The following is a 23,858-nucleotide window of genomic DNA, read 5'->3' on the forward strand; positions in this document are numbered from 1 at the left end:
TGGATCTGCAGTACCGGTCAGTGGCCATAACTCCAAGACAGCTGTTAACGTATGTCTGCCGGGGAAATGAGAACCATTGATCTGTGGGAGCGCCGGGTGTCAGACCCCACCGATCTAACATTGATGGCCAATAGAAAATATTGGTCATCATTATGAATGTAGTGGAATTCCCTTTAATGACTAAACATATTTTTTTCTTTATTTCATTCCAGGACCCATAATTTCATTTAAAACATTGACATAGCCATATGATTGCTTGTTTTTTTGTAAGATTAGTTGTATTTATTAGCAGCACCTTTTTGGGGTACATATAACATAAAGGCTTATTCCCACAATTGCATTAATTTTCACAAAGCACAGTAGATGAATACTTATTGTTAATATACAGACTAGGCCCCACATAAAAAAAAATTGTACCTTTTTGAGTTTTTTTTCTTTTTTATTTCTATCTACCTTTCTGTGCATCTAGCTTCATATAGCTGAATGGGTGGTCCTATTCTTAACTGCAAAAACTGTATTTTCCAGCAGCACTTGCTTCTCATCAATTCTTCAGAACACTCCCTTTCCTGTGTGCTCCTGACTAGCCACACTCCTCTGAATTATCATCAAGCTAACCTAAGTGTAGAAATCAAGCTTCTGTGCACGCTCTATAACTGTACAGTGCCCTGCCTGACCAAATTTATCTTCTGCAATCTACATCAGTATAGCTGCTGTGAGGTTTTACTTCATTAGCTGCTACTAACATAACTCAATCGTCATGAACTTCTCCAGTGCAGAGTGTTATTTGTTACCTGCTGCTGACAGATCAGTTTTGTGAAACTACAAATGCCGCTCTGTTGATGCATACAGCAGAAAATTCTCCTCTGTCGTATGCACCAATAAAGCAGCATTTGCCGTTTCACGTCACTGATCTCTCAGCAGCATGTAACAAATGCAGCTCATCTACTCTCAGATCCTGTTTACAAAACTCCCTTCTTTCAGTATCTCTCGCCTCTCAGCCTGCTGTATCTTGTAGTAGAACTATCCTTTCAACTACCTGAATACAGCACATCCTGCAGTATGTTTCTCCTCACAGCTGCCGTGGATACGAACCACATTGCAGTATATCTTTCCTCTCGGCCCCTGAATATTATTATTATTATTTATTATTATAGCTCCATTTATTCCATGGCACTTTACATGTGAAAAGGGGTATACATGATAAAAACAAGTACAACAATCTTAGACAATAGAAGTCGCTGACTGGTACAGGAGGAGAGACAACCCTGCCCGGTAAGACTCACAATCTACAAGGGATGGGTGAGGATACAGTAGGTGAGGGTAGAGCTGGCCGTGCAGCGGTATGGTGGAGCGGTGGTTACTGCAGGTTGTAGGCTTGTCGGAACAGGTGGGTCTTCGGGTTCCTTTTGAAGGTTTCCACGGTAGGCGCGAGTCTGATGTGTTGGGGTAGAGCGTTCCAGAGTAGGGGGGATGCACGGGAGAAATCTTGTATGCGATTGTGGGAAGAGGAGATAAGAGGGGAGTAGAGCAGGAGATCTTGTGAGGATCGGAGGTTGTGTGCAGGTGTGTACCAGGAGACTAGGTCACAGATGTATGGAGGAGACAGGTTGTGGATGGCTTTGTATACCATGGTTAGGGTTTTGAACTGGAGTCTCTGGGTAATCGGGAGCCAGTGAAGGGATTTACAGAGGGGAGAGGCCGGGGAATAGCAGGGGGACAGGTGGATTAGTCGGGCAGCAGAGTTTAGGATAGATTGAAGGGGTGCGAGAGTGGTAAAAGGGAGGCCACAGAGCAGGAGGTTCCAGTAGCCGAGGCGTGAGATGATAAAGGGTGTGCACTAGTGTTTTTGCAGATTCTTGAGTAAGGAATGTGTGGATCCAGGAAATATTTTTAAGTTAGAGTCGGCAGGAAGAGGAAAGGGCTTGGATATGTGGTTTGAAGGAGAGCTTAGAGTCCAGGGTTACCCCGAGGCAGTGAGCTTGTGGGACTGGGGAGAGTGAGCAGCCATTTACTTTAATTGATAGATCTGTTGGGGGAGTTGAGTGAGATCGTGGAAAGATGATGAATTCTGTTTTGTCCATGTTAAGTTTTAGAAATCTAGCAGAGAGGAAGGATGAAATAGCTGGCAGACATTGTGGGATTTTGGTTAGTAAGGAGGTGATATCAGGTCTAGAGAGGTAGATCTGTGGGTCATCAGCAAGGAGGTGGTACTGGAAGCCGTGAGACTCTATGAGCTTTCCCAGATTGAAGGTGTAAATGGAGAACAGCAGGGGCCCTAGGACTGAACCTTGCATGACGCCAACAGATAGGGGGCAAGGTGAGGAGGTGGTGTGTGAGTGGGAGACACTGAATGTCCGGTCTGTTAGGTATGAGGAGATCCAAGCTAGGGCCAAGTCTGTGATGCCAAGAGATGAGAGAATCTGTAGTAATAAGGAATGGTCCACTATGTAAAAAGGAGAAGACAGGTCCAGGAGAAGGAGGACAGAGTAGTGTCGCTTGGATTTGGCGGTTAGTCGGTCATTGGTGACTTTAATCAGGACAGTTTCAGTGGAGTGATGCAGTCGGAAGCCAGATTATAAGCGGTCAAAGAGGGAGCAGGAGGAGAGGTGGGAGGACAGTTTAAGATGGACGTGTTGTTCCAGTAGTTTTGAGGCATAGGGGAGAAGAGATATGGGGCGGTAGCTAGTCTGAGAGGATGGGTCAAGGGAGGGCTTTTTGAGGATGGGTGTGATTGCGGCATGTTTAAAGCATGAGGGGAAGACACTAATACTGTTCTGCACCTAAACGACCATTAGCTGGAACTACTAAAGGACAGTTCCAATGGCAACTGGAGAGTCACCCTTACGGTTGTGATGTGCAAAACAGGGCAGATTTAAAAATGTTTTATATTGGTACGAATTATTAAATATGTATATTTTTATAAGACCACATTGTGATTTTGGGAATACCAAACTTTTATTACCTCGTAAGGTTAGAAATTGAAACAACCGCAATTCTGTTTCTACAATAAATACACCTTATGAAAAAATGTTTTTGTGTCTGTAAGTTCTGAGACACATGAGTTTTAAATGTTTCCATCAATGGAGCTTAATGAGGGCTTATTATCTGCATGGCTAGATATACTTTTTAGTTGTACAATTCTGTGGTACATATATTTTATTGACCACTTTTTATTACACTTTTTGTAACGTAGCATGAACAAAAAAAAACCAGCAAATCTGGATTTTTTAAAAAATGTTTTACACTTCACCATTTAGTATAATTGACAATTATTCGGTGGAACAATATGATAATGACAATGTGAAATTTATGTAGTTTTGTTTCACTTCTGCACAAAAAAATCACTTTAAGACCACGACCCCACTATCAGTATTTGGTCAGTATATTTTCTCAGTATTTGTAAGCCAAAACCAGGTGAGGAACAATCAGAGAGAAGGTATAATAGAAACAAGTCACCAGTTCTGCATTTATCACCCACTCCTGGTTTTATCTCCCACTCCTGAGAAAAAATACTGACCGAATACTGATAGTGGGGCCGTGGCCTAACAGAAAAATTAGAGAATTTAAGTTTTTGTGTATGTGTTTACTATATTCTGAGACCCAACAATATTATTGTTTTCATAGATAGACCTGTGTGGGGTCTTTATTTTTGTGAGAAAAGTTGTAATTTTTACTGGTGCCACTCTTGGATGCTTACATCTTTTAATTCCGTTTTTAGATGGCAGGGATGGACAAAATACATTTTGATGTTTTTTTTCATATCTTGGATATCTTCCATATCTAAGCCTGTCAGTGTTAGGCCAGTTTTAAACATCTGTGAGCTGTGGGTCTCCTAGCCCGTACTCTACAGCCTCATGCCAGTTCATACATCGCGGTCTGTACTCGAGCTGCAAAATACGGATGTGTGATAAAGGTCTTATACTCATAGGCAGCCTAGAAGATTATTCCTGCAACAGGACCTAACAGACTTTGGTCTGTGGCAGACCCAGAGGCCTAACATATTGTGTTGATGGGGACACAGAGGAAGCCCCCTCAATCTTTCACACTCCCTACATGCCACGGTTGCTACTGATCATTGCATAAGGAGTTCACTGAGCCGCTGAAACTGGCCAAAGTGCTCAGTCCACACTATTGTGTTCCTGTGGGAGTGAAAGAGCAGGGGGCCGCAATCCAGGGGGAGAAGAAGAGGGAGCCACAATCCTGGAGGTGAGAGAGAGAGGGAGCCGCAATCCGGGGGGTTAGGGAGAGGGAGCCGCAATCCTAGGGGTGAGAGAGAGCAGGAGCCGCAATCTTGTGGGTGAGAGAGAGAGGGATTTGCAATCCTGTGGGTGAGAGAGAGAGGGATTTGCAATCCTGTGGGTGAGAGAGAGAGGGAGCCGCAATCGTGTGGGTGAGAGAGAGAGGGAGCCGCAATCGTGTGGGTGAGAGAGAGAGGGAGCCGCAATCGTGTGGGTGAGAGAGAGAGGGAGCCGCAATCGTGTGGGTGAGAGAGAGAGAGAGCGAGCCGCAATCGTATGGGTGAGAGAGAGAGAGGGAGCCGCAATCGTGTGGGTGAGAGAGAGAGAGGGAGCCGCAATCGTGTGAGTGAGAGAGAGTGAGGGAGCCACAATCATGTTCGTGAGAGAGAGAGGGAGCCGCAATCGTGTGGGTGAGAGAGAGAGAGGGAGCCGCAATCGTGTGAGTGAGAGAGAGTGAGGGAGCCACAATCCTGTTCGTGAGAGAGAGAGGGAGCCGCAATCCTGTGGATGAGAGAGAGAGGGAGCCGCAATCGTGTTGGTGAGAGAGAGAGGGAGCCGCAATCGTGTGGGTGAGAGAGAGAGAGAGGGAGCCGCAATAGTGTGGGTGAGCTAGAGAGAGGGAGCCGCAATCGTGTAGGTGAGAGAGAGAGGGAGCCGCAATCCTGTGGGGGAGAGAGTGAGGAAGCTGCAATCCTGTGGGTGAGGCCGCAATCCTGTGGGTGAGAGAGAGAGGGAGCCGGAATCCTGGGGATGAGAGAGAGAGAGGGAGCCGCAATCCTGGGGGTGAGCGAGAGAAGGAGCCGCAATCCTGTGGGAGAGAGAGAGAGGGAGCCGCAATCCTGTGGGTGAGAGAGAGAGGGAGCCGCAATCCTGTGAGTGAGAGAGGAGGGAGCCGCAATCCTGGGTGTGAAAGAAAGATGGAGCCACAATCCTGCGGGTGCAAGAGAGAGATGGAGCCGCAATCCTGGGGGTGAGAGAGAGATGGAGCCGCAATCCTGCGGGTGCGAGAGAGAGATGGAGCCGCAATCCTCGGGGTGAGAAAGAGAGAGGGAGCCGCAATCCTGGGGGTGAGAAAGAGAAAGGGAGCCGCAATCATGGGGGTGAGAGAGAGAGAGGGAGCCGCAATCCTGTGGGTGAGAGAGAGGGAGCCGCAATCCTGTGGGTGAGAGAGAGAGAGAGAGAGGGAGCCGCAATCCTAGAGGTGAGAGAGAGAGAGAGGGAGCCGCAATCCTGGGGGTGAGAGAGAGAGAGAGGGAGCCGCAATCCTGGGGGTGAGAGAGAGAGAGGGAGCCGCAATGCTGGGGATGAAGGAGGCGCAATCTTGGGGGGTAAGACATGGAGGGGGTGAGAGAGAGATGGAGCCGCAATCCTTGTGGTGAGAGAGAGAGGGAGCCGCAATCCTGGGGGTGAGAGAGAGAAGGAGCCGCAATCCTCTGGGTGAGAGAGAGAGGGAGCCGCAATCCTGTGAGTGAGAGAGAGAGGGAGCCGCAATCCTGGGGGTGAAAGAAAGATGGAGCCACAATCCTGCGGGTGCGAGAGAGAGATGGAGCCGCAATCCTGGGGGTGAGAGAGAGATGGAGCCGCAATCCTGCGGGTGCGAGAGAGAGATGGAGCCGCAATCCTGGAGGTGAGAGAGAGATGGAGCCGCAATCCTGGGGGTGAGAGAGAGAGGGAGCTGCAATCCTGGGGGTGAGAGAGGGAGCCGCAATCCTGGTGGTGAGAGAGAGAGGGAGCCGCAATCCTGGGGGTGAGAGACAGAAGGAGCTGCAATCCTCTGGGTGAGAGAGAGAGGGAGCCGCAATCCTGTGAGTGAGAGAGAGAGGGAGCCGCAATCCTAGGGGTGAAAGAAAGATGGAGCCACAATCCTGCGGGTGCGAGAGAGAGATGGAGCCGCAATCCTGCGGGTGCGAGAGAGAGATGGAGCCGCAATCCTGGGGGTGAGAGAGAGAGGGAGCCGCAATCCTGGGGGTGAGAGAGAGAGGGAGCCGCCATCCTGGGGGTGAGAGAGAGATGGAGCCGCAATCCTGGGGGTGAGAGAGAGAGGGAGCCGCCATCCTGGGGGTGAGAGAGACAGAGGGAGCCGCAATCCTAGGGGTGAAAGAAAGATGGAGCCACAATCCTGCGGGTGCGAGAGAGAGATGGAGCCGCAATCCTGGGGGTGAGAGAGAGATGGAGCCGCAATCCTGCGGGTGCGAGAGAGAGATGGAGCCGCAATCCTGGGGGTGAGAGAGAGAGGGAGCCGCAATCCTGTGGGTGAGAGAGAGAGGGAGCCGCAATCCTGGGGGTGAGAGAGAGAGGGAGCCGCAATCCTGGGGGTGAGAGAGAGAGGGAGCCGCCATCCTGGGGGTGAGAGAGAAAGAGGGAGCCGCAATCCTGAGGGTGAGAGAGAGAGAGGGAGCCGCAATCCTGGGGGTGAGAGAGAGAGAGGGAGCCGCATTGCTGGGGATGAAGGAGGCGCAATCTTGGGGGGTAAGCATGCCTTAGCAGGATGCATCTTAACATCCTAATGAAAAGTGACACGTTCCATTAGGACCTGAAATTGCATGAAAGTAACAGGAAGCGGTTAGGCTATGTGCCCATGATGCAGAAATGCTCAGGATTTTTTCCTGAGCGATTCTGCTTCTCCCTGGCAGAAAAAAACGCATGCGGATTGTACATGCGGATTGTACATGCGGATTGTACATGCTTATTGTACATGCGTTTTTCCTGCCAGGGACAAGCAGATGTGAAGCGTTCTTCACATGCATTTCCGCATGCGGGTTGTCAAGCGCTTTCCAAGCGATTTTAGCATCACTTGGAAAGTGCTTGACAACTTGGTCACACTACACTGTGTTCCAAATTATTATGCAAATAATATTTTCTCAGATTTTCCTAAATTACCTATATGAATTGCAGTCATTGTAATTTTCCAGTCAAATAACTATTAGAGTACAATTGAAAGGTTTTTGTACAAACTGCCTATGATAACAGTATATTTTTTAAAAAAATAAAAAACTCAAAATGCATGTTCCAAATTATTATGCACAGCAGAGTTGTCAACCTTTTCATTTTAATAAAGAACAAAAAAATGGTCATTTTTGAAATTGTAAGCATTAGCAGGTTATTGCAAACTGAAATCAAACAGTTTTCAACTCAAAACTTTATTCTAGGTGATGTTACATTTGCACATAGGACCCCTTGTTCGAAAGGAGCTTCTGAACTCTCTCGTCCATTGAATTTGTCAGGTTTTGGATGGTTTCTGCTTCAATTGTTTTGCATGAGGACAGAATACCCTCCCAGAGCAGTTGCTTAGATGTGAACTGCCTCCCGCCATCATAGACACTCCTTTTAATGATGCTCCAGAGGTTCTCAATGGGGTTGAGGTCAGGGGAGCATGGGTGCCACACCATAAGTTTGTCCCCTTTTATGCCCATAGCAGCCAGAGATGCAGATGTGTTATGTGCAGCATGAGACGGGACATTATCATGCATGAAATGATCTCGATGGTCCAGATGGATGGAGTGCAGGATGGCTGGTTGATGGACACCCCATGCAAACACGGCTACGGCACTAACAAGGAGGAGGTGGAGTAATGTTTTGGGCTGGAATCATGGGGAGAGGGATTGTCGGCCCTTTTAGGATCCCTGAAGGGGTAAAGATGAACTCCTTAATGTATGTGGAGTTTCTCAAACAGCACTTCCTTCCATGGTTCAAGAAGAAGAACCGTGCATTCCGCAGCAAGATCATTTTCATGCATGATAATGCCCCGTCTCATGCTGCACATAACACATCTGCATCTCTGGCTGCTATGGGCATAAAAGGGGAAAAACTTATGGTGTGGCACCCATGCTCCCCTGACCTCTACCCCATTGAGAACCTCTGGAGCATCATCAAAAGGAGTGTCTATGATGGCGGGAGGCAGTTCACATCTAAGCAACAGCTCTGGGAGGGTATTCTGTCCTCATGCAAAACAATTGAAGCAGAAACCATCCAAAACCTGACAAATTCAATGGATGAGAGAGTTCAGAAGCTCCTTTCGACCAAGCGGTCCTATGTGCAAATGTAACATCACCTAGAATAAAGTTTTGAGTTGAAAACTGTTTGATTTCAGTTTGTAATAACCTGCTAATGCTTATAATTTCAAAAATGACCATTTTTTTGTTCTTTATTAAAATGAAAAGGTTGAAAACTCTGCTGTGCATAATAATTTGGAACATGCATTTTGAGTGCAGTTTGAGTGTTTTAATTTTTAAAAAATATACTGTTATCATAGGCAGTTTGTACAAAAACCTTTCAATTGTACTGTAATAGTTATTTGACTGGAAAATTACAATGACTGCAATTCATATAGGTAATTTGGGAAAATCTGAGAAAATATTATTTGCATAATAATTTGGAACACAGTGTATATAAATCCATTCAACCGGCATGGATTTATATATTGTAACCGTAAAGAATGGTTAAAAATAAAAAAATAAATCTATACTTACCCTCTGATGGCCCCCGGTCTCTTGCTTCGCTCCGTCCTGGCTGCCGTCACATGACTATGACTTCAGCGCAGGTCCTTCAGTCCACCGCGATCTGCCGGCAAGCACAGAGAAGGAGTCCAGGGGCCATCACAAGGTAAATATAATATTTATTTTTTATTTTAAATTCTTTTTTTCACAGTTTCTATGGTACCTGGGTCTGGTGGAGAGTCTCCTCTCCTCCACACCCGGTTACCATCCACACATAGAAACGCATATTATCCTTGTGTACAAATGTACTGACACAGATAATATGCATTTCAATGCAAGTTAATGGCGGCAATTACGCTGCGTGTCCGCAAAATTAATGGACATGCTGTGGATTTTTCAGCGCATCCAAAACGCAGCGGAAAATTCCGCAGCATGGGCATTGACATTGCGGAATGCCATTGGGGACCATGGGGTGCGGATTACCTAGCGTTTTACAAGCGTTTACGCTGCGCAAATTACGCAGCATAAACACTCGAAAAACGCATCGTGGGCACACAGCCTTAAAGATGATTTCTCTTTTAAGCTGGACAACCCCTTTACATGGCTGTTTCCATATTTTATACAGATCAGTCCAGTCAAAACTGCCCACAAGAAAATGTCATTGGAATTCAATGTGAGGAAGAGGGGGAAATTGCTACAAGCATAAGTTCAGGTAAAGCTGTGCTATCTTTCCGATTCCTTAAAAATCGTCCTTCATTACGGTAATTACATTTGTTCTAGTTAGTTTTGCCACCCTCAATAACATAATGGCACCCCAAATGGGTGGTGATGGCAGGAGAGGATGTACCAGACATTTCTAGGTACCTGATCCATCATGTTATAGTTTCTGTAATACTCATAAAAAGTCTTTCCTTTTTCCTATGAAGGTAAATCAAAAGTCAGTTATATGCATCAAAGACCAGTGGATGCAACCCACAACATTGCAGATGTCCCACATGGAGGCAGAATGGATTCCTTTGAGACAATGGTACATAAAGATTTTATTGGTTGTGTAAAGCAAGAAAAAGACTAAGCAGCTTGATGTCCTATTTGTTAACTAAACTATCATGAAAAAGTGGCCAAAAACTTCAGTGAAAAAAAAAGAACATGTTTTGACTGGGATCATGTGTAAATGAGACAACAGTGCGAAGGTTAAAAAATGTAAGCTCTCCTGAGATGTGACCTCTTAAGTGCTTTCAGATCACCCAACATCTTCAAAAAGGCAGGCTGGTCTGCATGACTCTACAAGGACGTTTTAGAACAGCCTTGTTGAGTCAACAGCTGCATGGAGATTAAGCCCCTGCAGGAGTGGGGAGCCAGCTATCTGACACTCAATAGAGAAGGCAGACATGGTTTATTACCATGTCTGCTCACTGAGCAGGGTGTACACAATGCTGAACAAGCGCAGTGTATACAGTTTAGGAAGCGCTGACGGAGCTTCCTTCACCAGTTGAGCTGAGTGCTGGGAGGGAGCTAAAGCTGCTTGGTCTTAGAAGACAGAAAAACAAGTATTTTAAGCAAATAAATTGTTTAATGTTCAAGTACTTTCAAAAGTCTTTTATGACTTTATGAAATCATAGTGTGTGAACTAATTCTAATGGGAGTCTGTCACGTCCCAAAACTGAAATTTAAACTAGCCTCTATAAAACTCATAATGGCACTGTAGATGTTTGTAAATGTGTTTAATAAAAAAACAGTTTCATTACATATGTAGATGAAGGTGCATAGGCGCAGTCTATAGTCTAGGCTATTCGCTGCACACAGGAGTGTACAGCTGCTATGCAGAAGAGGGGGAGATTAGCGTGCACACAGTAACGTTGTGCACATTCTCATTCATCTACTGTCCGCGTCGGCCACCACTGCTTTGTGGTCCTGTGTGCAGTGAGCGGCCACTATACGCAGGGGAGGGGGATGAGAACTCTGCCCCTTCACACATTGACACTGTGTATGCAGCTGATCGGCCCCTCCAGTGTCTGTATATGTAGGGCTGGGGCGATAGATGAGGCAGCGCTCAAAAGCTAGTGCTGCCAATGACCATGATGGGAGGGTCGGAGTATTGTAATTGAGAGGGCGGAACAGTGCATCGAAATCCACTCATTTACAATAATATAACTTTTTTTTATAAAATTTCATTACTAATATCTACAGTACCAGTAGGATTTTTATATGGGCTAAATTCCCTATGTGAATATCAAAATTGTTAAATTTCAGTTTTGGGAATGACTGATTCTCTTTAAAAATAAAGAACGAAAAAAAATATCAAAGTCTGAACGCTGATGCTAACCCTATGTGAAAGTGAGGGGAGGGGCTTTTGTGCACCCTTGGTGTGGCCAAGAGCTTAGCTCATCTTTCCGCTCCCTCAGTTGCAATACTCCACCTTCTCCTTATGGTAACTCCCCAGCCCTGCACATACTGACTCTGGAGCCGCCGAGCACCCGCATAAACAGTGTCAGTGTGTGAAGGGGATGAATTTTCATTCCCCTCTTCTGTGTATAACGGCTGCTTGCTGCACTCAGGATCACAAAGTAGCGGCGGCCGATGCTAAAAGGAGAGGGAGATGAGAATGTGCACAATGTCAGCATGTGCTCTCTCCTCTCCCTCTGCTGTATAGGACAGGAAAAGGAGATCAGAACATGTATACATTGACAATATACAGCATTGACGGGAAGGAGTTTTTTGTCAGCAGCTAATTTTTTTTTTTTTTTTTTAATAACAAAGTAGTTTTTAAATTCCTTTATTTCTACATTCAGTATTTCTTTAATTACACATAGTTCCACTTACTCCTTATTTGTACTGATTGCATTTTTTGTGTGTAATCTAGAATGCTAGTCTGAATATTGTTCTAATTGATGGTGGTGAAGGTGATCTACGGTGTAAAGAAGAGGAGGATGAAATTCCGATAGGTGCTAGATCAGGTGAGGCATTTAAGATGGCTTGTATTGAATGTATTAGTCCATACGAATTAACTCCTTCACAATATTTGATGTCATAGTTTGAAAGGAGTACAGGTTAGTCTTGGTGATCATGCAGACATGTTTATTGCCAGGAGATCGACTTAACTAACAGCTGCGCTCCCTCAGCAACAGCCAGGGTCAGTGCCAGCAGATGCCCGTGGTCAATAGTGATCTCAGATCTAGATGGTTGTGACAGATAAGGCTCCGTCATTACATCCCCCCCACATCTTCCCTCCATTATGCTTTGACAACCTGAGGCTAAGGACCCTCTGGGTCTGCCAGTTTCGGTGGCAATAAGTGGGGTCTAACAGGTTATATATCATTATGAAACTGACATCTGAAGAATAAAGTTGTTATATCAATTTTACCAAACAGTGAACAATGTAAATGCAATTCTTGACCTGCAGTTTATTTGATCATTCTGTCTACCAAAAATTCAGTATAAGGCACAGCTCACATTTATCCTGCTCTCCACGCTGAGCGCTTACTCCAGGGTTTCAAACTAAATGCACAAAGAATGTTACAGAAATGTAGTCGCGCTGGACTCTTCTACCAATATCTGTCTTTTTAGTGGTTTTTGTGCAATGTTTAAAAGTGGGGACACTGCCGGAACAGAGGCCATGTGGAGTCTAAAGTGACTTCATCTGCCCCATAATGAAAGAATTTTAAGAAGAGTGTAACTTCCAAATGGGGTCACTTTTGGGTTTTATCAGCGTAGGGGTCCTGCACATGACACCCACAATCTAATCCAGGAGAAAATCTATACTACAAAAGTCAAATGGCGCTACTTCCATTCCGAGCTCTGCTGTGTGCAGTAGTTTCTTACAATATATAGGGTATTTTATAGCAAATTGCATTACAAATTGAGAGAAAATTTGGATAAATTGCACAAATTTTTTGGGTCCTTTTTGTCTTATTACACCTTAAATGAGAAATCTGGATCTAAAGTAACATTTTAGTGGAATAAACATAATTTTTCATTTTCATGTCCCAATGTTACAAAATTGTGTGATGCTGCTGTGGGTTCAAAATGCTCACTACATCCTTAGATGACTTCCTTGCAGGGTGATCCGCTGTTTTGGCACCTCAGGGGCTCCGTAAATGAGACATGACATCCACAATTTATTCCAGCCAAATTTCCGCTCCAAAGGTCAGTGGCACTTTGTCCAAGCCCTGCCTTATGGTATACTGCCATGTACGGGAGAAATTACATAACAAATACCTTCAAACATTCTTGACTACGTTTTTTTATCAATAGGAGGAGTTAAAAGAATAAAAATACATTTTTAAAAATTACTTGTTTTTTTTTTTTGCATACATATTTTATTAGTCCAGTTTGGCAACCGCACCCCTCAAAACTATACTGTGAGCTGTTGCTGCATTTGGAAGCCTGTCACCCATTTCCTGGCATATCTGTTCTTTTTCAGCAAGGGAAATTAATTGACTAAAAGGGAAGGTGCCGTTATTTTTATTTTTGTATTAATAATTATTGATTATAAAATCTATTACTTTTAACAAAAAATGAAATGCACTGTTTCAATTGTTTTTTTTCTGCCACAACTGGGGGCTTCCATTTGCATTTGCTGGTGTGTAATAACACTTGCACACCTCAAATACGGCAGCCCCCAAACATAGGAGTCTGTAGTTGCTGTCCGACCACATCTCCTGCATTGTGGCTGCCTCCTGCTGTGACCTGGGCACACCCCCTGGACTTTCCAGGTCACAGCTTTGGGGGCAGATCGGCGCCATTTTTCCCCCTGTCACCGCCCACAGTGCTCAGTACATGCAAGTGGAGACAGGAGCTATCAGGATGCAGAGCAGAGGTCCGGGGTAAGGAGAGTGTCTGCGATGGGTAGCAGTGATCTCAGCCTGACATCATTAGTATGACACAAGGCTGCTGATCACCGCTCACCACCGCCGCCGTGTCCAGAGATCAGCAGTGTAATCACAATGCTGTGCTCTGCTCTCGCTCACATAGCAGAGCTGAGTCACTCTAGAATCTAATGCCATCATGTGATACCAGTGAATCAAGCAAAGATGGCTAAGGACTTCAATGATCATTTCAATCTTCATTTATATAACTTATAGGCATTTTTACATAAGCCATTTTCAAGTAAAATTAACACAATCAGCATAATCACCATAGGGATATATAAAGCAAAGTCCAGTGCAGACGATCCTTTTGCTCCAACAAGCAGCGATGTGATACGCTACTTGATTCTGAAGGGGTCTGCACCTGTGGAGACGTTTGGGGGATCCTCACTTTTTCAAGCACGGTGCTTGAAATGATCATTGCATTCCTTTGCTGTCTTTGCTTGATTCAATAGAAAATTGGCTTGGCAGTTTTGGGAACAGCATTATGGCATTTATACGGACAGGGTGCAGTTCAAGTCCTAATTAATACTTTGAGGCCTGTTGCATTACTTTATTGGACATCATGTGATACCCCCAGAGCTATTTTTCAGCAGCAGAAGGGAAGGAAGGGAGACACAGATCCATTACTAGTGGGTAGGCGGACCCCACAGGATAGTTCACCTCAGATTAGAAAAAGTGACGACCGGCCCCTCCAGCTTAGGCTCCTCCTACTCCCATGTCCTTCAGTCTAAAATTTGAGGTCGCAGAGGATAGTCGCTGCCTTTGCAGCTCCTCAGAAGAATTTTTTATTTTACATTCCCGGAGACCTGGACCCCCCGTGGTCTAGAGGTCTCAGGCGGTCTCGGCGCTGCTGGGACCCCTGACCCTCCCCTGGCGGATCTGCGTACCCCCTAAGGAGGTCCCCGCAGAAGCCTGCCGGCCCCGGAGGATACAGGGCGCTCCCTGGCGGAGACGCACACCGCTTCTTGGGGTCCCTGCGCGCTCCGCCGTGAGGGGGAGCAAAGGGCCACGGCGCCACACATCCCTGGGGGTCCCTGTGGCACTCAGCTGGGTAAGTGCTCATCAGTTCTGAGTGCTTCAGCGGCTGCTGCGGCAGCCACTCTTACTGTACATGTGGTGACTGCAGTTTTGTCCGTTAAAGGATTTCACCACTGCATACGGGGAAGCGTGGGCTCCGTTAGTATGCGTCGGCGGGGGGCGTGGCTTCGCGCTTCTCTGCTGCCTGTCACTTATCCTCAGACAGGAAGCGCTCTGAAAGCGCGCGCTGGAGCTGTCCCAGCCCCTTCTTCTTCTCCCGGGTCCTTCGGCCGGCGTCCATTACCACGTGCGGCGCCTCCTGCTCCCTGCTCCCCGCTCTCTACACCTCCCCAGAGAAGAGCAGTCATCGCGGCCAGCTGGCGAGTCACTTCTGCCCTTTAAAGCAGAAGGTTCCGTTTGCTCACTATTGCAGCGCAGAGCACCTTTCTGCTGGCCTGTTAAGGCAGTCAGGGGGTGCTATATCCGGCACTGCTATTTCCCTGCTGAGGAGGCTCTGGGACTCGCACACCTCTGTCCTTTTAAGGCAAAGGGGTATTGTGTGGTCAGCAGCATTAACCCCTTCTGAGGGGTCTGGCCTCATCAAGGCAGTTAACCTGTTCTGGAGTGCATGCTTCTGGGATCAGAGCGCGCATCTCCCTAATCTGTCATGTTAACTTTTGCTCTGCAGGCAGCTGGGGTAGCTCTCTCCCTCTGGAGGAGCTTTAACCCTTCAGTGCTTGGTGATTTTTTTGCGAGGAACAGGCTGTGGTAGCGGGATCACACTTCCTCGGTTACTGTACCCATTGTAAGGGGTTATTACCGCCTTATCCGCGACGCTCGCAACTGTGTGGGGGCATGTCGGATCAGGGACCAGGGGGCGCGGACCTCTCTCCCGGTCCGCTTCAGGATCGGTCACGCGTATCTGATACGCCGGGGTCTTCGACGGCGTCAGGTTCTACACTGGTCGGGGGTCTCAGCGATGTTAAAGTGGAAGCGCTCACTCGCTCCATTGACAGTCTGTCGGACCTCCTGGGTCATTGGGTATCAGCTAAGTCCCAAACGACGTCACGAGGCAAGAAGCGCCACAGGCCTGTGGTGGCGCCCTCTCCTCCGCGCAGTGCGTCGGAGGTTTCGGAATCACCGACAGACTCTGATGAGGAGATTTCCGATTCTGATGAAGAGGATCGGCAGGATCGCTCCGCTTCCCTTTCGGGCCGCGTGGACGCTTTTATTGGGGCTATGCGGGAAGCGTTACAGCTATCTGAAGAGGTGACGAGGCGCCCTGGCAAGTCGGCCCGGCTGTATCAGGAGTCGCGTCGGGCTCGTTCGACGCTGCCGGCGCACGACGAACTTAACGAGGCGGTGGAGAAAGAACGCCTGTGTCCGGATAAACGCTTCCAGGGGATGTGGTTTTTTGATGCCCTGTACGCCTGCTCCTCGGAGACGATCGCTAATTGGGTCCCCTTGCCTGAAGTGGACGTGCCATTGTCTCAGCCGAGCCAATCCTCTTTGCTTCCTGTTAAAGGGATTCCGAGCGGCCTTGGGGCCCATGTGGGCTGGTGAGGCTTCTCTGCGGTGGTTGGATCAGCTGCGGACGGCGTGGCAAGATGGGACTCCGCTGTCTCAGGTGGAAAGGCTCTTCCAGCTGTTGGAAGAGGCGGCCCGATATGGCAGGGACACAGTGCTGGATACTACTTCGGTTCTGTCCAGGGCTCAATCCTCGGCCGTCACAGTCAGAAGAGCACTGTGGCTTAAACAGTGGACTGGAGACGCGGTATCCAAACAAGGTTTGTTGAGTCTGGCATACAAGGGCGGTCAGCTTTTTGGTTCGGACCTCACGGAGCTGATTGCCAAGGCCAAGGATTCGGCTTTGCCGCAGCGGAAAGCAGCAGCTTCTATGTCTGGCAAGTCAAGTGCCGGTAGTGGTCGTCAGCCCTTTCGGCCCAGGGGACGGTTCGGTCAGCCCTCTTGGAGATCGGGTCGTCCCTCATCTTCCAGAAAGAAGACCACCCAGAAATCCCGTACACCCTGGAAACAACATTTGCGTCAGGACAAACGGGAGGTTGACAAAAAGCCTGCTAAGGCGGACTGATGCCAGGAACCCTCTCGAGGGCTCTCGGGTGGGAGGTCGTCTGCTTCAGTTCGGGTCGATTTGGGCGTCCCACGTATCGGACGCCTGGGTAACGCGGGTTATGTCGGCAGGCTACTTCATAGAGTTTCATTCCCGACCCCGGGACAGGTTTCGTCAGTCTCGCATCCCGCCCGAGCCCAAGCTGGCTGCCGCACTGCTGCGGGAGGTCGACTCTCTTCTGCAGCAGGGTGTGGTGGTTCTGGTTCCATCGGAGGACCGGGGAAGGGGGTTTTACTCCAACCTTTTTGTGGTCCCCAAAAAGGAGGACAAGTTTCGCCCCATTCTGTCGTGGCGGCCCTGTCGCAGTACGATTTCTTGGTGTCGACGCCTATTTGCATGTCCCTATCGGCAGGGCTCACCAGCGCTTCCTGCGTTTCGCCATAGGTCAGGCCCATTACCAGTTTGTGGCCCTACCATTCGGGTTGGCCTCGGCGCCCAGGGTTTTTACAAAAATTCTGGCACCACTCATGGTGCTCCTTCGAAGGCAAGGAGTTACAATTCTTCCATACCTGGACGACCTGTTAATTGTGTCGCCCACAGCGGAGGAGGCGGTGACGGCTCGCGATCTCTCCCTTCAGCACCTGGAGGACTTCGGGTGGCTGGTCAATTGGAAGAAGTCGTCATTGGAGCCGTCGCAGTCAATTCTGTTCTTGGGGATGCATTTCGACACGGTACGGGCTGTGGTGTCCCTGCCTCCGGACAAACAAGCGAACCTTCGTCACCATGTCCAGGATATGAGGTCGGCAATGGCGATGTCCCTTCGGAACTGTATGCGCCTTCTGGGTCTGATGGTGGCGGCAATGGAAGCGGTACCGTTTTCACAATTTCATTCCCGGGGTCTCCAAAATCTTATTCTGACCAGTTGGGATCGATCGCCGGCTTCGCTAGATCGCTGTGTCAGTATCTCCCGCAGGGTGCGAGAGTCTCTTGGATGTTGGTTACGTCCGGAGGCTTTATCCCTGGGGAAATCCTTCCTCCTCCCACGGTGGTCGGTCATTACCACCGATGCCAGCCTGACTGGCTGGGGGGGGTTTGGAATGATCTCTGGGTTCAGGGGGTCTGGTCATCAGAGGAGTCGTCTCTGCCGATCAACATCCTGGAGTTGAGAGCGATTTTTCTCTGCCTCCGACATTGGACGGTCCCCTTGAGCGGTCTGCCGGTCCGGATTCAGACGGACAATGCGACAGCTGTCGCGTATATCAACCATCAGGGCGGGACGAGGAGTTCCAGACTCATGATAGAGGTCTCGTGGATTCTGGTATGGGCCGAGTCCAGGGTTCCAGCCATCTCCGCGATTCACATCCCAGGAGTGCTGAATATCACGGCGGACTTCCTCAGTCGCGAGCAGGTGGATCCCGGAGAATGGAGTCTTCATCCGGATGTTTTTGCACTGCTGTGCTCCCGTTGGGGGACTCCCCAGGTGGACTTGATGGCATCCAGGCTGAACGCCAGGATTCCGACGTTCATGTCCAGGTACAGGGACCCAGAGGCTGTGGCGGTAGATGCTCTAGTGGCCCCGTGGGACCAGTTCGAGCTGATCTACATGTTTCCGCCGGTATCCTTACTTCCTCTGGTGATCCGGCGGTGATCGAACGAATTCCGGCAATTTTGGTGGCGCCGGATTGGCCGCGGAGGGCGTGGTATTCAACGCTGGTGTCTCTTCTGGGGGCGCCTCCGTTTCCACTGCCTCTTCCCCCGGACCTGTTAACCCAAGGGCCCATTCATCATCCGGACCTGAAGTCGCTTCGTTTGACGGCGTGGCTCTTGAGACCGAGATATTGACCTGTCGTGGGTTTTCGGCCGAGGTCATTGCCACCTTGCGGGCGGCCAGAGGTCCAGCTACGACTAGGATTTATCACAGAACTTGGGAGGCCTTCTATTCATGGTGTTCTGGATCGTCAAGGAACCCGAGGGTTTTTTCCATTCCCAACTTCTTGGCTTTTCTGCAGTGTGGTTTGGCCAAGGGTCTGGCGGTTGGTACCTTGCGGGGTCAGGTATCTTCACTATCCCTGCTTTTTTTCGGAAGGCTATTGCCTCACGCAGGGATGTGCGCTCGTTTTTTCGCGGGGTTGCACGTCAGTTTCGCCTCGTAGGGCGTTTGTGGCTCCTTGGCGGCTCAATCTAGTTTTGGAGGCTCTTCAGCATGGGCCGTTTGAGCCTATGGATTCAGCAACGCTTTACTTGCTTTCTTGGAAGGTGGCCTTCCTGGTGGCGGTCACCTCCTTGAGAAGGGTTTCTGAGTTGGCGGCATGGTCTTGCTCGCCCCCTTTTCTGGAGTTCCACCCGGATCGCGTGGTGCTTCGTACCCGTGGCGATTTTCTGCCTAAAGTGGTGTCTCGTTTCCACGTCAATCAGTACATCGTGTTGCCCTCCCTCTGTCCGAATCCGAAAAGTCCAAAGGAGCGAGCCTTGCACTCGTTGGATTTGGTGCGGGCTTTGAAGTTCTATCTTTCAATCACGCAAGGGTTTCGGAAGTCGGACTCTCTTTTTGTGATTCCTGCTGGTCGTCGGCGTGGTCAGCGGGCCTCCAAGGACACTATAGCTCGGTGGATACGTTCGGCTATCCTGGAAGCGTACCGGCTCAAGGGCGAGCTTTGCCCGGTTAAGGTTCGAGCTCATTCCATGAGAGCTGTTGGTTCGTCGTGGGCTTTTCATCAGGAGGCCTCGGCAGCGCAGCTCTGCCGGGCGGCTACCTGGCTCTCCGTTCACACTTTTACTAAATTTTATAAAGTGGACGTGAGTTCTTCCGCCGATGCGGCCTTGGGACGCAGGGTCCTGCAGGCGGCGGTGGTTTAGGTTTTCTCTTTATCTAGTTTTGGCGCTTGTTGCGCGCTTGACTATGTTGTTGGGATGTTGGCGATTCTGCCACTGTTTCCCACCCTTGAGTTCTGGACTGCTTTGGGACGTCCCACTAGTAATGGATCTGTGTCTCCCTTCCTTCCCTTCTGCTGCTGAAAGACAGATTTTGGTAAGACCTCACCTGTAAAATCCTTTTCAGCGAAGGAAGGAAGGGAGACACAGCATCCTCCCTTGGCAGAAGTGTATTATTGTTTTCCAGATGCGGCGCGACTCCTCTCTGATGGCGGTCATCTGGGCGGGGGTCGGCGCGCTAGGGCTCTGTTCCAGTATCGCCAGCTCATCACAGTTGTCAGGTCCAGTGAGTAGTACCTGGGACTGTGTGTTTTTTCTGTTATATGCATAACCTGTTCTCTCGCATTTCTGAATTTTCGGAAGGGGTTGTGTTGTTCCGCTGGTGTTGTCTGCTCTTCCTTAGCTTGTGTACGGACTGAAGGACATGGGAGTAGGAGGAGCCTAAGCTGGAGGGGCCGGTCATCACTTTTTCTAATCTGAGGTGAACTATCCTGTGGGGCTCCGCCTACCCACTAGTAATGACTGTGTCTCCCTTCCTTCCTTCGCCGAAAAGGATTTTACAGGTAAGGTCTTACCAAAATCCGTCTATCTAATCCCCATCCTGTGTGATACCACCCAGAGCCATGTATCATGCAGGATGGGGATTAGATACCCCCCCAGAGTCGTGTATCTAATCCCCATTCTGTGGGTTACACCCTTCCCCCCAGTGCCGTGTATCTAATATCCATCCTGTGATACACACATTACACTACTGCTCCCCTAGAAGTGGACAGGGCATGGTCACATATTTCTATGGGAGCAGTAGTGTAATGTGTGACCCCGCTCTGTCTACTTCTAGCGGAGCAGTAGTGTAATTTAATGAGTGACCCCAATATGTCCACTTCTAGAGGAGTAGTGGTGTAATGCGTGACCCCGATCTGTCCACTTCTAGGGAAGCAGTGGTATAATGCGTGACCCTGCTCTGTCCACTTCTAGGGAATCAGCAGTGTAATGTGTGACCCCGCTCTGTCCACTTCTATAGGAGCAGTAATGTAGTGGACTGAGCAGGGTCACACATTACACCACTCCTCCCATAGACGTGGCAGCTGGTAACCTGCGATGCTGGTATAGTATCCAATAAAGGAATCCATCTCAATGGAGGGTACAATGCTGTTTAATCTCAATGCATTTCAAAGTATTTTTACTTCTTCAGGAGAAATATAAAGAGGTTATGAAGCCACTTTATTCCTGAATGAATTTTATTGCTCCCATCAATCAATCCTGGTATGCATGGCACCCCTCATCCCCAATCCTGGTATGTGTGGCACCCCTCATCCCCAATCCTGGTTTGTGTGGTACCCCTCATCCTGGTATGCATGGACCCCTCACCCACATCCTGGTATGCATGGCACCTCTCACCCCCATCCTGGTATGCATGGCCCCTCATCCGAATCCTGGTATGCATGGCATTCCTCATCCCCAATCCTGCTATTCATGGCTCCCTCATCCCCAATCCTGGTATGCATGGCACCCCTCACCCCCAATCCCGGTATGCATGGCACCCCTCATCTAACAATCTCGGTATGCATGGCACCCCTCATCCCCAATCTCGGTATGCATGGCACCCCTCATCCCCAATCCCGGTATGCATGGCACCCCTCATCCCCAAAACCGGTATGCATGGCACCCCTCATCCCCAATCCCGGTATGCATGGCACCCCTCATCCCCAATCCCGGAATGCATGGCACCCCTCATCCCCAATCCTGGTATGCATGGCACCCTTCATCCCCAATCCTGGTATGCATGGCTTCCTCACCCCCATCCTGGTATGCATGGCACTCCTCACCCCCATCCTGGTATGCATGGCACTCCTCACCCCCATCCTTGTATGTATGGTACCCCTCATCCCTATTCTGGTATGTATGGTACCCCTCATCATGGTATGCATGGCACCCCTCATCCCAATTCTGGTATGTATGGCCTCCTCATCCCAGAAACCTGGTATGCATGGCACCCAATCCCTGATCCTAGTATGCATGGCACCCCTCATCCTTATCCTGGTATGCATGGTACCCCTCATCCCTATTCTAGTATGCATGATACCCCTCATCCTGGTATGTATGGTACCCCGCATTCCTATCCTGGTATGTATGGTACCCCTCATCCCTATTCTGGTATGCATGGTCCCCCTCACCCACCAATCCTGGTATGCATGGTCCCCTCACCCACCAATCCTGGTATGCGTGGTCCCCTCACCCCCCAATCCTGGTATGCATGGTACCCTCACCCCACAATCTTGGTATGCGTGGTACCCTCACCCCCCAATCCTGGAATGTGTGGCCCCCTCACCCCCCAATCCTGGAATGTGTGGCCACCTCACCCCCCAATCCTGGAATGTGTGGCCCCCTCACCCCCCAATCCTGATATGTGTGGCCCCCTCATCCCTTTCACGCTGTACACAGATACAAAAAAAATAAACAGTTATACTCACCTTTTTTCTCTGTGCTCCAGCTCTGCTGCGTCCTGTTCTGCCGGAGGCCGGGGGAGGAGTGCTGCGCCGGAGCACCGCGCTGTCCGGCGCCATTTTGCTGAAGACACACTGCAAATGTGTCTTCAGTAAAATGGCGCCGGATAGTGCTATGTGCATGCGCCGATCCGACGCCTCACTCTTGCCCCGGTCTCCGGCGAAGAGAGGCGCCGCGGCAAGTCGGCAACGCTACTCCCGGTCAGGTAAGTATGGAGCCGGAGTTCGTGGTATGCTTTCAGTGTCTACGCATACCGCGATCCCCAGCGCCATACACCTCCTCTTACCTGTAACGGCTGGATTCCTGCTTCTATCTGGAGCCAGACTGCGCGTCGCCCATGCGCAGTCTATCGAGGCTTCAGACAGAGACACGCATCCCCCGTTATATTATAGATAGCTGTCAGTTATTGATAGCCCCGCCCACCAAATACCAGAAAGAGCAGAGGATTAAATGATGAAAATACAGGTTATACCTAGTCTTTTCTGACAACACTATACATCAATCTGCTGAGCTCCCCCTGCTTTATAACATGATGCCTGCAGAATATACTGCATTTTCATGGTGACAGGTTTCCTTTAAGTCTGCCAGAAGGAATAAAGTTAATTTTGTCTTTAGGGCATGTGCACACGATGCAGAAATGCTCAGGATTTTTTCCTGAGCGTTTCTGCATCTCTCTGGCAGGAAAAAACGCATGCGGATTGTACATGCGGTTTCCTGCCAGGGATAAGTGGAAGTGAAGCGTTCTTCACTTTCATTTCCGCATGCGGGTTGACAAGCGCTTTCCAAGCGATTTTAGCATCACTTGGAAAGTGCTTGTCAACTTTACACTATATAAATCCATGCGAACGGCATGGATTTATATAGTGTGTGAATGTCAAAAAATAAAAAATAAATCTATACTTTACCCTCTGATGGCCCCCGGTGTCCTGCTTCATCGGTCCCGGCTGCCGGCAGTGAAGACTTTAGGACCTTCCGACGTCAGCGTCACGTGACCCGTCACATGACTCTGACGTCAGCGAAGGTCCTTCTTCATTCAACCGCGAAGTGCGCGGGAAGCCGGCAGGAGCGCTGCGCGGGCCGTCAGAAGGTGAGAATATATATTTTTTATTTTATTCTTTTTTTTTTAATGGTACCTGGGTCTCATCCACACCCGGGTACCATCCGCACATTAGACCGCATGAAAAGCGCATCAACATATACAGTGATGCGGATTCCATGCGGTCTAATGCAAGTCAATGGCGGCAAAAGAGCAGCGTTTCTGCAAAATTAATTGACATGCTGCGGATTTTTGAAAAATGGGCACAGCACATGCGGATTTCCATTGGGGAACATTGCTGCCCTTCTACCATGCGTTTTTCATGCGTTTCCGCGGCGTTTACGCAACTGCAAAAACGCCGCGGAAACGCATGAAAAACGCATCGTGTGAACTCAGCCTTAGAACACGAAATTAACCTGCAGATTAACCCCATATCTATAGGTTAATAGCATTTTGGGACAGGTTCCCTTTAAGGTTAACTAAAAAGAAGAATAGCGTTGGTTCTGGTATTTTCTGAAAAATCAGTTTCTAAATGTATTTATATTGCGGTAAAGATCCATTATTAACAATCCTCTATTGACTAAGGCACTTCACCCTAGTAACTTTCTTATGAAAATATAAAACAAGCCGACGACTCTCCTTCTCCCACCTGTTCTCCCTCTCTCTCCTTCTCCTCACTGCTGGCGACATATCTCCCAATCCTGGACCCCCACAGCTGATACCTCCCATTTATTCCCCATCCTATCACTCCCAACC

At 48.8% G+C, this 23,858-nt stretch overlaps 1 protein-coding gene across 5 annotated transcripts in view; it reads left to right on the top strand.

The window, feature by feature from the left end:
* Positions 1-23,858, top strand: part of LOC141273094 (uncharacterized) — a 91,108-nt gene that overhangs the window by 49,204 nt on the left and 18,046 nt on the right. For all 5 annotated transcript variants that reach the window (XM_073684472.1, XM_073684469.1, XM_073684471.1 and 2 more), the window contains 3 exons: positions 9,300-9,386; positions 9,601-9,701; positions 11,535-11,628. In XM_073684472.1, the coding sequence (XP_073540573.1) occupies positions 9,300-9,386; positions 9,601-9,701; positions 11,535-11,628 (282 nt within the window). The remainder of the gene's footprint in view (positions 1-9,299; positions 9,387-9,600; positions 9,702-11,534; positions 11,629-23,858) is intronic.

The sequence above is a fragment of the Phyllobates terribilis genome, unplaced genomic scaffold, assembly GCF_046119375.1.
Source record: "Phyllobates terribilis strain yellow unplaced genomic scaffold, ASM4611937v1 Scaffold_5__5_contigs__length_657084704, whole genome shotgun sequence".
NCBI lineage: Eukaryota > Metazoa > Chordata > Amphibia > Anura > Dendrobatidae > Phyllobates > Phyllobates terribilis.